We start from the raw sequence: 15,650 nt of genomic DNA on the forward strand, positions 1-15,650 counted from the left end.
ATTTGAGCCGTTGAGTTTGAGCTCTCACATTCAATATCAAACACATCTAATCTAGTTTGATCTAGTCTGGGGCATTTCCATTGAAAATCTGACACAGTCACAGTCAGGGCTAGCCTGGCAAGCCAGACTAAATGTGAATATTTAGTCTGGCCTCGATCCGTAGACATTTCCGAAGCGGGTAGGAGGAACAAACCGCTGTCTTTCAAACTGTCTCTGTGCGTATAGGCCAACGCTCTGACCAATCAGCGCAACAGTGACTGTGATGTAGTCAGAGCACGCAGTGGGGGAGGCCTTGAAATAAATAATTTTTCAAAATGCGTATTAATTAATAAACAGGTTCTAGATATTAAGAAGTTTGGAGATAATGACCACAAGTTTGGAGTCTGTACCACATACTTAACATACACATTTTTTTCAAGGGTTTGCTTAAACTGTTTTTGAGAGTTTTTATTTAGTGGTGTTTGGTGAAATAATTTCCCTTAAATTTAAAATAACGGGAAAATAAGAAAGAATCAAAAAGTAATGTTTCAAAGCTGTTTATTAATTCTTCGTACTGCACAAACTAGCCCCATCCTTTTGGCTACGAGCGGAGCCAGCTGGTAGATCAGACTTTTGCCATAGCCGGTCGGCAAAACGGTGAAAACGTCCTTCTTGAAAAGGAATGAGCGGAGAGCCTCTTCCTGCTCATGTTTCAACGAAAACTCCAAGTCTAATTCTTCTAAAACTGATTCCAAAGCGGAGTCAAATGAGCGCTGTTCACTAGCCGTAGCCATCTTTCCTGTTGTGCTTTCTCCAGCGTCGCACAGCTTTGTCGTCACTCCTGCAAAAGCCCGCCCAAAGAATCCAAACAAAAACCTTGCGTTGTGATTGGTGGGCACGATTTGATGCCCGGGGTGTTTTTGTTTATATGGTGCGAGGCTAGACCCACTCGCTAGGCAAAAATATTTTTGGCCGCTAGGCGGGTGGGTCTAGTTTACTAGGCTAAGTCAGGACTTAATTTGAGCCGGAACATGACGGAACAAGATCCAGAACCTCCGTCGTTGGATCCGGCAGCTATTTTCATTTCATTCGGTGTTCCGGCAGCTATTTAAATGGATCAGATCACCTCCGTGACCATCACAAAGGAAAAAAAAAATCAAACAATAAATTAAATAAATAAATAAGTAAATAAAAATTTGTTTCGTGTTCGGTTTTGATTGTGATATCTGTTGTTGATTTCTCTCCTATCACATCCACAAAATCTATGCGAAAGGGGAAGGGGGGGGACATGGGGTGTACACTTCCGCTCAATAGAACACCAGGTTTTTTGTAGCCGTTAGCTTGCGCTGTGGAAAAAATGGCAAAAAAAAAAGAAAGCTTACTAAAATTTTTCAAAGTCCCAGGACAGCTGGATCCTAAATGTTACCCTGCCCTCTACAGACATTTTACAGAGGCAGCGCAGGATCCCACCCGTGACGGAGCAACCCGAGAGAGCTACAGTGGGCTGGCAAAGCGTCGGTGCATCCCGAGCCTGCCGACCACCTGCGAACAATCCCAGCTACAGAACAAATCCTTGACTATGTGAAGATCGCTGCCCTGAAAAAAAAAATGTTACATGTCAACTCGTTATTACTTAAGAAAAGAATTAACTGTGTTACTTGAAAAAGAAAAAATGGTTCACGTCACTTTTAAGAACCCGTTATTACTTACCCATTACTTGAATCGATTGCACTTATGGCTGCTACTTGAATCCTTGGAATATAGTAAAACTTGAATCCTTAAAATGAGTTCTCCAACTTGTTTTGTAAACCCTTTATTTCTTAACTATTACTTGAATTGATTGCACTCATGTTTGCTGGCACTGCTTTTAAACTTGAAATATGCTTGAAATCCTAGGCTATGCTTTTAAATACCCTACTTAAATCCTTAAAATGAGTCATTTAACTCATGTCTTGTGTGATCTGATCTCCAATGGTGAAATAAACCGGTTGTGATATGAGTACAGTCTGTTATTTTAGAAGATAAATTTAATATATAATTTAATATATAGCCTAATAAAAAAAAATATTTTATAACATATCACGATGGGCGGCACGGTGGTGTAGTGGTTAGCGCTGTCGCCTCACAGCAAGAAGGTCCGGGTTCGAGCCCCGTGGCCGGCGAGGGCCTTTCTGTGCGGAGTTTGCATGTTCTCCCCGTGTCCGCGTGGGTTTCCTCCGGGTGCTCCGGTTTCCCCCACAGTCCAAAGACATGCAGGTTAGGTTAACTGGTGACTCTAAATTGAGCGTAGGTGTGAATGTGAGTGTGAATGGTTGTCTGTGTCTATCTGTCAGCCCTGTGATGACCTGGTGACTTGTCCAGGGTGAACCCCGCCTTTCACCCGTAGTCAGCTGGGATAGGCTCCAGCTTGCCTGCGACCCTGTAGAACAGGATAAAGCGGCTACAGATAATGAGATGAGATATCACGACATATTACTGTCTGTAACTGTTCGTCACTAAAGCGTTTTCTAAGATCATAATGTCTGATTTTTTTTTTTTGCCAAGCGGGGCCACTGCCGGGTTGGTCGACACGTGGTAGGTCTATTGTTCAAATGCGTTCTACGGTCTATGGGGCTGCATTGTGGGTGCAAGTGCCAGGACCGTTTTATTTATTTACTTTCTTTATAATCTCAGTCAGATACACAAGCAAGATTAAGTCTTTACTCTGCTGTGTTTTATTATGGCCATCAATATATTGTAACCTGTGTTTGATTTGTTAATTGTTGATCCAGTTGTTGCCTTAACGCAGGGGTCTGCAATGGCTTGGGAGCCAGATGTGGCTCTTTTGGTGACTGCATCTGGTTCGCAGATTAATCAGCTCACATTGAGATCAAGAAGTACACCTCCATTTAATGAAAAAGTCAGTTAGCTGTCCGCAAAGCCTTTTGACAAAGAACATGGCGAAAAGGGAAAAAAGGTGACTGGTAGGCTACCGTACATTTCACCAGGAATGGACAGAGGAATTCGCCTTTGTGGGGTGAGAGGGTTCTGCTTTGTGTCCAATAGGCCTATACAATGACAAGATTGCATCGATGAAACAATGAAATAAAGCGGCACTTCGAAACACGCCAAGCTACGTTTGCGTCAAAATATTCAGCAGGGGAACAGGAGGAAGACGGCATGTCAAGAGCCTCTTCATTATGAAAAAGAATATATTACACTCAAATTGTTGGTCATACGTAAAAATGCATTTTAGTTGTATTCAGCGTCACTTTTTATATATGGCTCTCACGAAAATGTATTTGAAAATATTTGGCGTTCCGGGACCTCCCACTTCACAAATTAAGCACTGGTCACTGTGTTCATCCCAGATATCAATGTCAGATTTTCAACAAAAACAGACAAGACCATGAGCCACATTTTCTGTTTTTTTTTCTTTTGCTCTTGCAAACCATCATAAAATGCTATCAGGGCTCCACACAAACGGTGCTGTGCACACACATGTAAAAATGATCACGCACTATCAATACTCACAGGTGAAATGTCTGTCCACAAGCTTTGACTCGACGGTTTGTACAGTTCACTGCTGCACATGCAGGCATTTTTCTTGTAATTTTTCTCACCAACTACAGAAATAACTTCTCCAGTTTTGTGTAGCTTCCAGTTGCCTAAATGACCGTTCCACTCTGCGATACGAGTGGTAAGATGGCGGCCAGATGGCGGCCAGATGGCCTCACTGACGAGCCTATGAACTCTCCAGATTTTTTACATAGAGCTCAGTGCATGACCCTCACCCGAGAGTTATGAGCGTTGAGCTTCATCACACTCTTTCCACCACACACCTGAAGCTCTGGACAGTTCTGTAGCACAGCCATGTTCTGTTGTGTTTGAACAGATGCTCAGCAGGGAATTGTTTGCAGTTTTTTTTAATGTGTTGGTCATTTTGGTGTCTCAGCTGTAGCTCACTGTACTGATATAAATTTATCATTAATGCTCATCTTAAGTTGTACTTTAGTAAGTTATGGGCAGGTCAAAAGTCAGACCCACTGTCCAATAGTACCAACTCAGTCAAACAAGCCGACTTTTAATTGGACTAAAAAGGTTTAAAACCACACAATGAGAGTAAATAGTGCCATGTTGTTCACACACAGAGTTGCATCATCATCAGTGTGGATAGTGCTTATAGTTTCATTGTACTTATCTACTGAATGAAAAAAAAGTTTACAAAGTTTTTGATTTTCTCTGCACAACTACAAAAGATTCTGATAAGCAAACACTGAGCACATTTTGGCTGCCATTTCTCAGCTGAGCTGTTTCTTTTATTTCTGTTTTTGTGTTTGTGTGCTTGTTTTCTCTTGTAATCTTTTTGTTGTGTTTGTCCCTTTGTTACAGCACTATATAAATTAAACATCCATCCATTATCTGTAGCCGCTTTATCCTGTTCTTCAGGGTCGCGGGCGGGCTGGATCCTATCCCAGCTGACTATGGGTGAGAGGCGGGGTTTACCCTGGACAAGTCACCAGGTCATCGCAGGGCTGATACACAGAGACACACAACCATTCACACCTACGGTCAATTTAGAGTCACCAGTTAACCTAACCTGCATGTCTTTGGACTGTGGGGGAAACCGGAGCACCCGGAGGAAACCCACGCGGACACGGGGAGAACATGCAAACTCCACACAGAAAGGCCCTCGCCGGCCCCGGGGCTCGAACCCGGACCTTCTTGCTGTGAGGCGACAGCGCTAACCACTACACCACCGTGCCGCCCCTGAATTAAACATAACTACACAAATACACACAGAGAGGAGGAGGAGGAGAATACAGTAACACCTCGCGGCGCTGCAAGGGTTAAATAAAGCCGGAAACATGGTTTCTGTCTTTCAATTGGTCAAAAATACGTCACTGTGTTAGGCCCCGCCCCTTTTGCCGGAGGTGTTGGGGGGCGCGTGTGTGTGAGAGAGAGAGAGAGTCGGTAGTTTGGCCGCAGGCGGCGGTGTGTTTCTCTCTTTCCGTCTGCTGGATTGTTTCTTAACCGCAGAGCTGCGTGCTTTACACTTACAGAGTGTTATTAGAGCTGATGTGTGTGAAAACAGACTTCTCTTGGCATTAAGGAGAGTGTGTGTGTTCAGCAGGATGTGACTGCATCCAACTACCACAGGTAACGGTCCCTTTATTATTATTATTATTAGTCTTTATGTGGCACGTTTGAGCCACAAATCTGAAAACACATCACATGTAAAAGATTAAAAATGAAAGGATTTATGATTTATAAATGTTCATTAATAAAACACTAATGCATGATATCTGTGAAAGTTACTACACCTCCTGCAAAGTATGAATTTAGAAACACTGATAAAGTTTAAGAGTTGTGTGTTCCTGATGTTCTCCAGAGTTTAGTGATGTGGTAAATGGGTGGAACTGTTATGGTGATGATTATTGTGGTTGTAGTGGTGGTGGTGGTGTTCAGGACAGTGGCGGCTCCAGAGATTTTTCCTTAGGGTGGCAAAGGAGGGGCAGAGGTTCCAGGAGGGGGGCAGAGGTTGTCGATGCAGCAGTTTATGCAAATCGTAGAAATAATTTTTACTTACCCTCAAGAAAGACTCACAATCAAGTCATCTTGTCAAATATGTACTGAGCTGTTGTACCATCAAGGAAAATGGAGTCAACCATCTAAACCATCTTTTCTGAAAGTATATTCCCAAGCAATGAATGGAACTATTCTGCCCTAGCGATGTATCAAAAAATAGACAGATAGCGAACGGTTTAGATTGTGGATCTTTACTGAAGACTTTAAACTTAAACAGATGTGTTCATCCTCAATTTCCGTAAAACTAAAAGAAACAAATTAAGTATATCTCTAAACTGAATAGCACACAGGCGAAAATGCGAGCTAGGCTGACCTGCTAGTAATGCTAACACACAACACAAGTTGTTTACTTTCTAAAGCCCATCCCTTTACAAAACTATTAGCTTTCATTTCGTTGCCTAGCATACACAGAAAGTAAAACATAACTGACAGGTATAGCTACTACCGGAACCTAGCGAGACAGCACTCCATACATCCAACCAATGACTAGCGTGCTAGTCTAGTTGCTGACCAACCAATATAAAAAATATTGATAATATAAAGATAGCTGGGCTAAAAGAATAATTGAGTACCAAAATGCATTTAACATAGAAAGGACAAGACTGTGTTCTATCAGGTGAAAACAATTTGACCAACCTCTTTGCTCCAGCACGTTGCCTCATCAGAAGTCGAGCATTTAGAAGAATTATAACAGAAGAGCGTCTCTCTCTGGGTGAAACCATTTCAGAATTCCGGGGGTGGGGTGTGAAATAACGTAAATAACGGTAGGTAGAGATGAGATGAGGGCTTAGTATTGCTGTAGATAGATAATTGAATTTCAAAAGTGTTTTAAATAATTCTTTTTAAAATAGGGGGGCAACTGTGGTGGCAAGACACATTTTTACAGTGGCAACTGTCACCTTTTGCCACCCCTTAAAACCGCGCCTGGTTCAGGATGAAGAACAGTGATGGGTTATACAGTTTCAGGAAATCAGGGAAATAAAACCATTCAGAGTTGTACGTATCACGAGGAGGTCTTTGTAGTCAGTGTAGCATGAAGAAGACTGGAGTCAGACACACTCCTGCAGTGCTCTGAACACACTGAAGCTTCATTAAACATGCAACAGGACTGAAACATGCTACAGTGGTCCGATCTATAGCTCTGAGCTCCAGAGCGAAATCAGGAACCTCACTGATGATTTGAGAACCAACAGCAGTACAATTTATCAGAAGGAGGATTCTGTTCATTTATTTGAACAGAACCAGTGATTTTGTGCAGCTGTGCTGTTGAATCAGGCTGAGCTGAGTGTCATCAGTGTAGAAATGTAAACCATCATCATGTGTACGAAACACACGGACAAGCGGTGAACATGGAAGATTCGTCAGTTTATCTCGATTCAAACAAAAACTCTGGTCTAACCTTTAAACACACGTTTGTTTGTTTTTTAAATCTAGTGACTGTTTCAGTGTTCAAAAGTTTGTCTTCTGGTTTCAAACCAACAGGCAGAAATGTGGAGAGCCAATCAGAACAGTGTACTTACAAAAGCTGAGATATTTTGCAGCCTATGGGCGGAGCCTATTAAACCGTCTGTCACATGTAAATTAATTATGGTGGCATGTAGGTTTGTGTGATATTAATTCTTTCCGGATCACAGTTTTCCATTTTAAAATCCATGCATCCGTTATCCATAACCGCTTATCCTGTACAGGGTCGCGGGCAAGCTGGAGCCTGTCCCAGCTGACTATGGGCGAGAGGCAGGGTACACCCTGGACAAGTCGCCAGGTCATCGCAGGGCCCATTTTAAAATATCATGATGAATAATTTAATCATCCAGAACTTTTAGCCTAAAAAGACACGAGCGTTTTCACCATGTCAGGTTTAAAGAGAATACGTGAGGGAGGAAGAACATCTCCAGCTGTGCAGAACTGGGGCCATTGCTTGAACTCAGCTGGATGGTGATTTATAAGTGATCAGGAACGACTTTTATAAATCTGCTGTCTCCCTGCAGGAGAAGGCCGGTCCAAAACAAAAGCAACATTTTTAATCACCTTCTAATTACTATTAACATTTATTTATAAATAATGTACATCTATCACTTTGTTGTAGTCTGTTTTAATCTTATGTCAAAACCTTCAGCTCTTCAGAACAGCTGTTTTGACTTTTTTTTAGTGAGATCTTTTGGTGGCATCACTAATAATTAAAATAAACTGATGCTTATTTTATACTAGTGCACACAAAATGTGTAAAGTTGTCTGGTCTGGTGATGGAACATAATTAGTGATAAATGTCATGATATTTTGGTAATATTGTGTCGGGGACTCTGATCGGTCAGTGTAGATGTGGATAACTGTACGAGAATTGTGTTTTGACTGATTTTTTTATGTGTCACTAAGCTGCAAAGTTCAAAGTTCAGTGTATGTGTGCGTGTGTTACGCAGAGCAAGTGCATCAGGGATTTTATCAGCTGGGATTAAACACTGTTTATCTTCTCTCTCTGCTAACAAACACACACATCAAGCGCTAATGATCTCTCATGTTCAGCTTTAAGATCTATGTGGAAATAATTTTTAAAAGGAAATATATGTAAAATGTTGTTGTTGTTGTTAATAAGTTCTGATTTACACTTCCTCTTCCTCCGCAGTCACTTCCTGTGCACTGACATGTTTCTGTGTTGGACAAGAGAGTGGTGGTTGCCATGGTGCCCAGAACCCTACAGGAATGTTGTTTGCTATTGCTAATGATAGACTTGCCCTGCCCCGTCCACGTGCTGCCTTCAGCCAATCAGACTCCATGGAAAACTCCTCCTCCTTGTCATGGTGGACGAACAGCAGCTCATTGGTGCTCAGGACTCTCTGGGCAACACCCACTGCACAGGTAGCAGAGCAAGCAGTGGTGCAGCAGGTGGGGAAAGATGTCAGTGGGCGTGTCCTGAGTGTGCCACTTCAGGTGTTCTTCAGTGTGCTCATGGTGTGTGTGGTGTTGTTGGCACTGGGTGGGAATGCAGTGGTGTGTGTGATGGTGTACCGTCGTGCTGCCATGCGTTCCGCCATCAACTTCCTGTTAGCCAATCTCGCCTTCGCCGACATGATGCTGGCAGTCACTGCCGTGCCCTTCGACCTGGTCACCATGGTGACAGCACAATGGCTGTTCAGTGCCACCCTCTGCCGGGCGTCAGCCATGCTCTTGTGGCTGTGTATGTCGGTGGGCGTGGCCATGCTGCTGGCGATCAGCGTGGATCGGTTCCTGATCATCGTGCGGAGACAAGACCGTCTCACACCACATCGTGCTAAGATCCTCATCGCTGCCTCCTGGATCCTTGCTTTTCTCCTGTCTTTCCCACTGTTGCTAGGATACCCATCGCTGCAGATTCCCCCTAGTGCACCACAGTGCGTACTCAGCTACTCCCCTGACAGCAGTTATCATGGATACGTGGTGCTCCTGGCTCTAATGAGCTTCTTTATGCCATTTGCCATGATGGCATGTGCCTTTGCTGCGATCTTGAGCTCCATTAGGCACAATGCACTTCGGATCCGTTGTGACTCTGCCCTTTCTCTGTCTAAGCCCCACCCCCTCCACGTGAGCGTGGATGTGGGTTTTAAGACACGAGCCTTCTTCACCATCCTGCTGCTATTTGTGCTGGCGTTCGCCTCACTGGCGCCCCTGGTGGTGTTCAGCTTGTGCGCAGCGTTCAGCAGTGCTGTGTATAACGGGGCGGGGTTTTTCGAAGTGAGTGCCTGGCTGTTGATCCTCAGCTTCCTGCGCCCTGCCCTCAACCCACTCATCTACTACTGTCGCATCAGGAAGTTCCGCCATGCCTGCACCCGCTGGGTGCCCTCCCTCTGCAAGCTCCACCCACTTCTGCCCAGCTACGCCCAGCGCAGGATCCAGCCCAGTGCTGTGTACGCCTGCAGTGAACATCGCTCCAGCATCTAACACACACACACGCAGTACACATTTACTGTGCCTGTAATTCACTTTATAATTGTAAATCGAATGAAGCTGTGTGTGTGATATTAGACTATGTGTAAATTGTGAAAATGTGCAATACCGTGCTGTTTGTTTAGATTTTTCTCCACAAAGATTAAAGTTATAAAATCATATTTGTGTGTTTGTGCTTCTCACTCACTCTCACAAAACTGGGTGTTTTTTGTTTCAGATGAAAATGTGAATATTTCCCACTGAAATGTTGGAGAATTTAGATTCACAATTGATGTCATAACGGCTGCTACAGCAGCCAACCAATCAGCAGCTTTGTTTAAAACTCACATTAATTAAAATTTAACAGGGGACTCATCGTTTCTGGAGAAAGGATTTTGATATTCAAACTCAACAGCCAAACAAATACACACCTCCCTTCAGTGCTACTTCAGAAGCTCTGCCCCCAAATTCATGGATGCACATTGCCAAGGCAACAACACTAACAACTGGCCTCGCTGACCAAAAGAGAAAATTCTCTCTCATAGCTGAACATAATATAAATGTCATCAAACAAACAACATGCAGGCACACAAACACCTCATCCAAACTGCAAGGAGGTAAAAACTAGCGAGAGTTAGTTGTTTAGATTATTTTTACAAAAATATGGTGACCATAGAGAGAACTGTAGTTTTGTTGTGAAGCTAACAAGGAAAGTAACGTTACCTAGCATAGCATTTAGAATTATGCATCAATCCAAGTCACCTCTCTGTGCAAGCAACCTTGTGTTTTTAGGGTTATGTGGCTATAAAACCCTTCACAAACATATGACCAAATACTGTGATCAGGTCGAGAGGCTTTATTGTCATTTCAACCATCTACAGCTGGTACACAGTGAAACAACAACATTCCTCCAGGACCCTGGTGCTACATACAGCACAGATCTACATGAGATGACACAGACCTACACAAGACTACATAAAGCACACATACAAATTTTGCAAGCGAGTACAACGATTACTAAAACAGAGCAACAGTGATGCAGTGAGATTCAAGACGATTTGATTCAGCACAAAGGGATTCAACGTGATATGATGCCATGTAAAAGAAAATGATGCTATGCAATTCAATATGATAGCTCCTCCTCCATGATGAACTGTACTTACCTAGACACACCTTTGACTCACCTAGGACTTGGCAAGAATCGGCTGCTGATGGCAGAGATGAGAGAGTGCTTGAGAGACAGTTTTGAGAGGAGGAATCAATCTAAATATAAAATTACTGGTCAAAAATTATTGGTCACATTTCTAAATAATGAAGGCATAGGGCCTCTATTAATAATTATATATTAATAAAACAGATTTTATAAACGCAAAGGTGTTAAAAATGATGCAACATGATTTCATCCCAAATTGTACGTAATCTTCTTCTTCTTCTCTTATGTCCCAGTCATGAATGACGATGGGGGACACTGTTGGCTTTCATGTCTCTGCTGGGCTGCTTTTGTTGCTGCAGCAGCTTCTGCCAACTCAGCACCTTTACGGACTGCTGCTCACCAGCCTGGTCTGGACTGAGTGAGTGTGTACCAATCCGAGCCAATTCCAAAAGCCTTCATATCCTCTTTGATAGTATCTTTCCATCTCTTTCTGGGTCTGCCTTTGGAATGTGTGCCAGAAAACAATTCACCGAACAGAATGCGTTTTGGTAATCTGTTATCTGGCATGCGGCAGGTGTGTCCCAGAACTAGAGACCAGAGGTTTAAGCTGTGACACATTGAATGTGGGGTGGATGCATCGCATAGTGAGTGGTAGTGCCAGTCTGATGGAACATGGGTTGATTATTTTCTTGATGAGGAAGGGTCCTAGGTTCCTAGGTACCTGGGAGCCAGCTTGCAAGAGACAGTTCTGAGTGGCAGATGGCATGTGGAGAGCATGACTCGTTGCCCCACCCAGTAAGTGAATGCCTTAGAGTAGCGTGTGTCGGCCTGCCTCTTGGATGCTAGGGCGGAGCGAATGAGTTTTCTCTGGGCCAATGCCCATGTCCTCCTGCAGTGGCGTATGAAGGTCTGGGCTGAGGGTACGGCGACCTCCTCCTCTTGGTTGGGGAAGAGTGGCGGTTGGTAACCTAGGGAGCACTGGAAAGGTGAGAGACCTGTGGCAGATGAAGGAAGAGTGTTATGAGCATACTCGATCCAGGGTAGGTACTTACTCCAAGAACTGGCATCCCTGGATGCCATGCACCTGAGTGCAACCTCCAAAGCCTGGTTCGCCCATTCTGCCTGGCCATTGGTCTGTGGGTGGAAGCCTGAGGTGAGACTACAGGTGGCCCCGATGAGTTTGCAGAAGGCCCTCCAGAACTGTGCAGTGAACTGAGGGCCTTCTGCACGAGTGTCTCAACCTCTAGAACGGCGGCTCCCACCAGGCAGCGTGGAGGAAGGATGGTCTTGGGCAGCTTAGACTCCTTTTGATGGGAGAAAAACATCCTGGACAGGGCATCAGGTTTGCCTTTCTTGGAGCTTGTGCAGTAGGAAAGAGCGTGAAGTTGAACCGGGAGAAGAAGAGAGACCAATGGGCTTGACGGGAATTAAGGCGTTTGGCGGACTTGAGATACTCCAGATTCTTATGGTCGGTCCAGACTAGGAAGGGGAGCTCCGACCCCTTGAGCCAGTGCGCCAACTCCTCTAAGGCTAGTTTAACAGCCAGTAGTTTTCGGTCGCCAATGTCGTAATTCCGTTCGGCTGGGGATAGCCGGCGGGAGAAGAAGGAGGATGGGTAGACCTTGTCATCACTGGCCCTCTGGGATAGTATAGCTCAAACCCCTGACTCGGAAGCATCGACCTCAACAATAAACTGCTTGGTAGGATCGGGTATGGTGAGAATGGGTGCTGTGGTAAACCTGTGCTTGAGCGTGGAAAAGGCTTTCTCTGCTTCCTCCCCCCATTTGAATTGGGTCTTGGTCGAGGTCAGGGCTGAGAGAGGTCCAGCCACCGTGCTGAAGTTGCGAATGAAGCGCCTGTAGAAGTTGGCGAATCCTAGGAAGCGCTGGAGCTCTCGTCTCGAAGATGGGGTGGGCCAATCGGCAACTGCCTCGAGTTTGAGGGGGTCCATCTGGATCCTTGCCAGGGAGATGATGAACCCCAGAAACAAGACAGAGCTCTGGTGAAATTTGCTCTTTTCTGCCTTAATGAACAACTTGTTTTCTAGCAGGCCCTGGAGGACCTGCCGGACGTGACCCTGATGTTCCTCCAGGGAGCGGGAGAAGATCAAGATGTCATCCAGGTACACAAAAAAGATGATGTTTAGGAAGTCCCTTAAGATGTTGTTAACGAGTGCCTGGAAGACCGCGAGCGCATTGGTCAGGCCGAAAGGGACCACGAAGTACTCGTAGTGACCCGTGGTGGTGTTAAAGGCCGTCTTCCACTCGTCCCCCTCCCTGAGCCTGACAAGATGGTATGCATTGCGTAGATCTAGCTTGGTGAATACCTTGGCTCCCTGGAGTAGTTCAAAAGGCATGGTCATGAGCGGTAGTGGGTAGCGGTTCTTGACCGTGATGGCGTTGAGATCCCGATAGTCAATGCAGGGGCAGAGCGACTTGTCCTTTTCCATGAAGAAGAATCCCGTCCCTGCTGGGGAAGAGGAAGGACGGATGATCCCAGCTGCCAAAGACTCGGAGATGTACTTCTCCATGGCTTGCCTTTCGACAGAAGAGAGAGAGTAGAGTTGTCCTTTGGGTGGTGCTGTCCTGGGTAGGAGGTCGATTCCACAGTCATAGGCTCTGTGAGGAGGGAGGGACACTGCTCGGGTCTTGCTGAAAACAAGTTTCAGATCCAGATATTCCAAAGGCATGTGAGAGAGGTCGGGGAACTCGCTGGCTGAAGGCTGCGGTGGTTTGGAGGAGGCAGAGCGGAGTTCAGACAGGAAGCTAAGCAGGACTGGCTCCAGCCTAGGATGGTGTTGTCAGCCCAGTTAAGGTGAGGGTTGTTCTGCATTAACCCTGGTAATCCTAGGATGATGGGTACGTGGGGGTTGTTCATGACGTGAAGCTGGATGGTTTCTGAGTGGTTACCGGAAATCCTTAGGGTGAGTGGGGCAGTAAGGTGGGTGATGCTGGTCAAGCCAGTACCATTGAGTGTCAGGACAGTTAGAGGGACATCAAGAGCAAGTAGCAGGATTCCCAGACGCTTGACAGTGGCGGAGCAGATCAGGTTCCTGTCCGCCCCTGAGTTGACGAGGGCCTGGAGGTGGTGATGCTGGTTGTCACGGATAATGATGACAGGAAGTAATGGACGATTAGCGGGGGACTGGTTCCGAGCGTTACCCACCAGGGCCCTGTGATTCACTAGTGGGCTCGTCCTTTTAGCGGGCAGGCTCGGCAGATGTGTCCCAGCTGACTGCAGTAGAAGCAGGCTCCTGTGCTCCGCCAGCGATGTCGTTCCTCCGCTGACACCCGAACCCGGTCTACCTGCATGGGTTCAACAGACGTGGCAGGAGGTGGAGAGGAGGTGAATCTGGGGTGGTTCTTCTCTCTCCTCCATTGCTGGATCCGAGCATCGATGCGGTTGGTGAGGTCCATGAGGTTGGAGAGGTCTGACGGCAGTTCCCGCGATACCAACTCGTCCTTGATGGTGTCAGACAAGCTGTGCAGGAACGCGTCAATCTGGGCTTTCTTGTTCCAACCACATGAAGCCACCAACATCCAGAACTCAATGGCATAATCTGAGGTAGACCGGGACCCCTGCCGCAGCTCCATGAGCTCTCTGGCCGCCTCCCGGCCAGACAGAGAGCAATGGAAAGTTCGCCTCATCTCCTCAGAGAAATCCTTGAAACTGGAACAAAAGGGTGCATTGGCATCCCAGATCACAGTTCCCCACTCTCTGGCCTTGCCGGTGAGGAGCGGTATTGTATATGCTACCCGGGAGCATTCTGTGGGGAAGACCAGAGGTTGCAGTTCTAGGATCAATGAACATTGAGACAAAAACGATCTGCAAGTACCTGGTTCTCCATTGTAGGGCTGAGGTTCTGGAAGTCTCGGTTCATGAAGAAAGGCGGTGGCAGGAGCTGAAGTAGGAGATGGCTGAGCAGGGGTAGGCACGGCTTGACAGTGCTGCATCTGTGTGGTGAGAAGGTTGAGTGCGTTAGACAGGGTGACAAGGTTCTGGGTAATTTGTTGTAGGTCTTGTTGGTGGGTCCCGAGGAGAGTCCCTTGCTGCTGGATGGCCATTCTCAGATGGGCGAGTTCTGCTGGATCCATGTTGGCCAGAACGTACTGTTAAGGCTGGTGGAGGTATGGTGAAGTTAGGATCCAAAAACAGAGCACAGACAGTAATTCAATAAATAAGATGATTTAAAGGATATGGGACATGAAACATAAATGCACGCTATATCAGTTTCTTTCCATTAAAAATATGAATTAATTGCATCAACAAATACAAAATCATCTATTAAATTCAGCAAAATCGTTATATTCGTGATGAATATATGGCATTTCTGCTCGACTTCCGATATGCATTTTCTACAACCGGAAGAGCCGCTGTCACGTGATCATACGTCACAAAAACTTTCGGGCACAGCACAAGCGGGTAGATGAATGGAGAAGTGGATGACAAGAAAATTGTTTTTATAGTCTTTAAAGTACATTGGACATCATACATTGAACATCATGGTGTATTGTGCTGCTTATGGTTGCAATAATTCCAATGGGAAATGCCCTGGAGTAAGTTTTTTTGCATTCCCCAAGGACCCGAAGCTGAGGAAAGTGTGGGCTCACTACTGCCGTAGAAAAAACTTTGCATCTACTGTTTCCCACAAACTGTGTTAGGACCATTTCACAGAGGATTCTTTCAACTTTAATACTCAGGTACTGAACGAAATTAATTGCCAAGCCAAATTTAAGAGGCTACTTAAAGATGGAGCTGTTCCCAACGTCCCAATTCAGGAACAAGACAGCGGAGTGAAACCAGAAGTGCTACGGCCACCACGAGGTGCATTCACTAAGCGTCTAAAAGCCGAGGTAAGGATTAGTATTATAAGTATTATAATTTTGGGTGTATCAATTATTGATTATCATAATTCTGACTCATTTACTCTTATATCTGTCCTTCTTTGTTTACGTACCGAATCGAAGAGTTGTGGTGAAGTTGTTGAAAACAATAGATATCGATTATGTTTTCAAAACATTTGAATAATTTTCTGGAGCAACTATGCGGATTC

At 45.3% G+C, this 15,650-nt stretch overlaps 1 protein-coding gene across 1 annotated transcript; it reads left to right on the top strand.

The window, feature by feature from the left end:
* The first annotated feature begins 4,908 nt into the window (after nt 1-4,908).
* On the top strand, nt 4,909-9,594 carry gpr63 (G protein-coupled receptor 63). The gene is made up of 2 exons (XM_060904976.1): nt 4,909-5,118; nt 8,168-9,594. The coding sequence occupies exon 2, from the start codon at nt 8,245-8,247 to the stop codon at nt 9,457-9,459; it is 1,215 nt and encodes a 404-aa protein (XP_060760959.1). The 5' UTR covers nt 4,909-5,118; nt 8,168-8,244; the 3' UTR covers nt 9,460-9,594.
* Nucleotides 9,595-15,650: the final 6,056 nt, after the last annotated feature.

The sequence above is a fragment of the Neoarius graeffei genome, chromosome 2 (assembly GCF_027579695.1).
Source record: "Neoarius graeffei isolate fNeoGra1 chromosome 2, fNeoGra1.pri, whole genome shotgun sequence".
NCBI lineage: Eukaryota > Metazoa > Chordata > Actinopteri > Siluriformes > Ariidae > Neoarius > Neoarius graeffei.

Excerpts from the sequence above, each read along its gene's own strand:
- gpr63 (XM_060904976.1), top strand. The coding sequence starts at position 8,245 with ATGTTGTTTGCTATTGCTAATGATAGACTTGCCCTGCCCCGTCCACGT.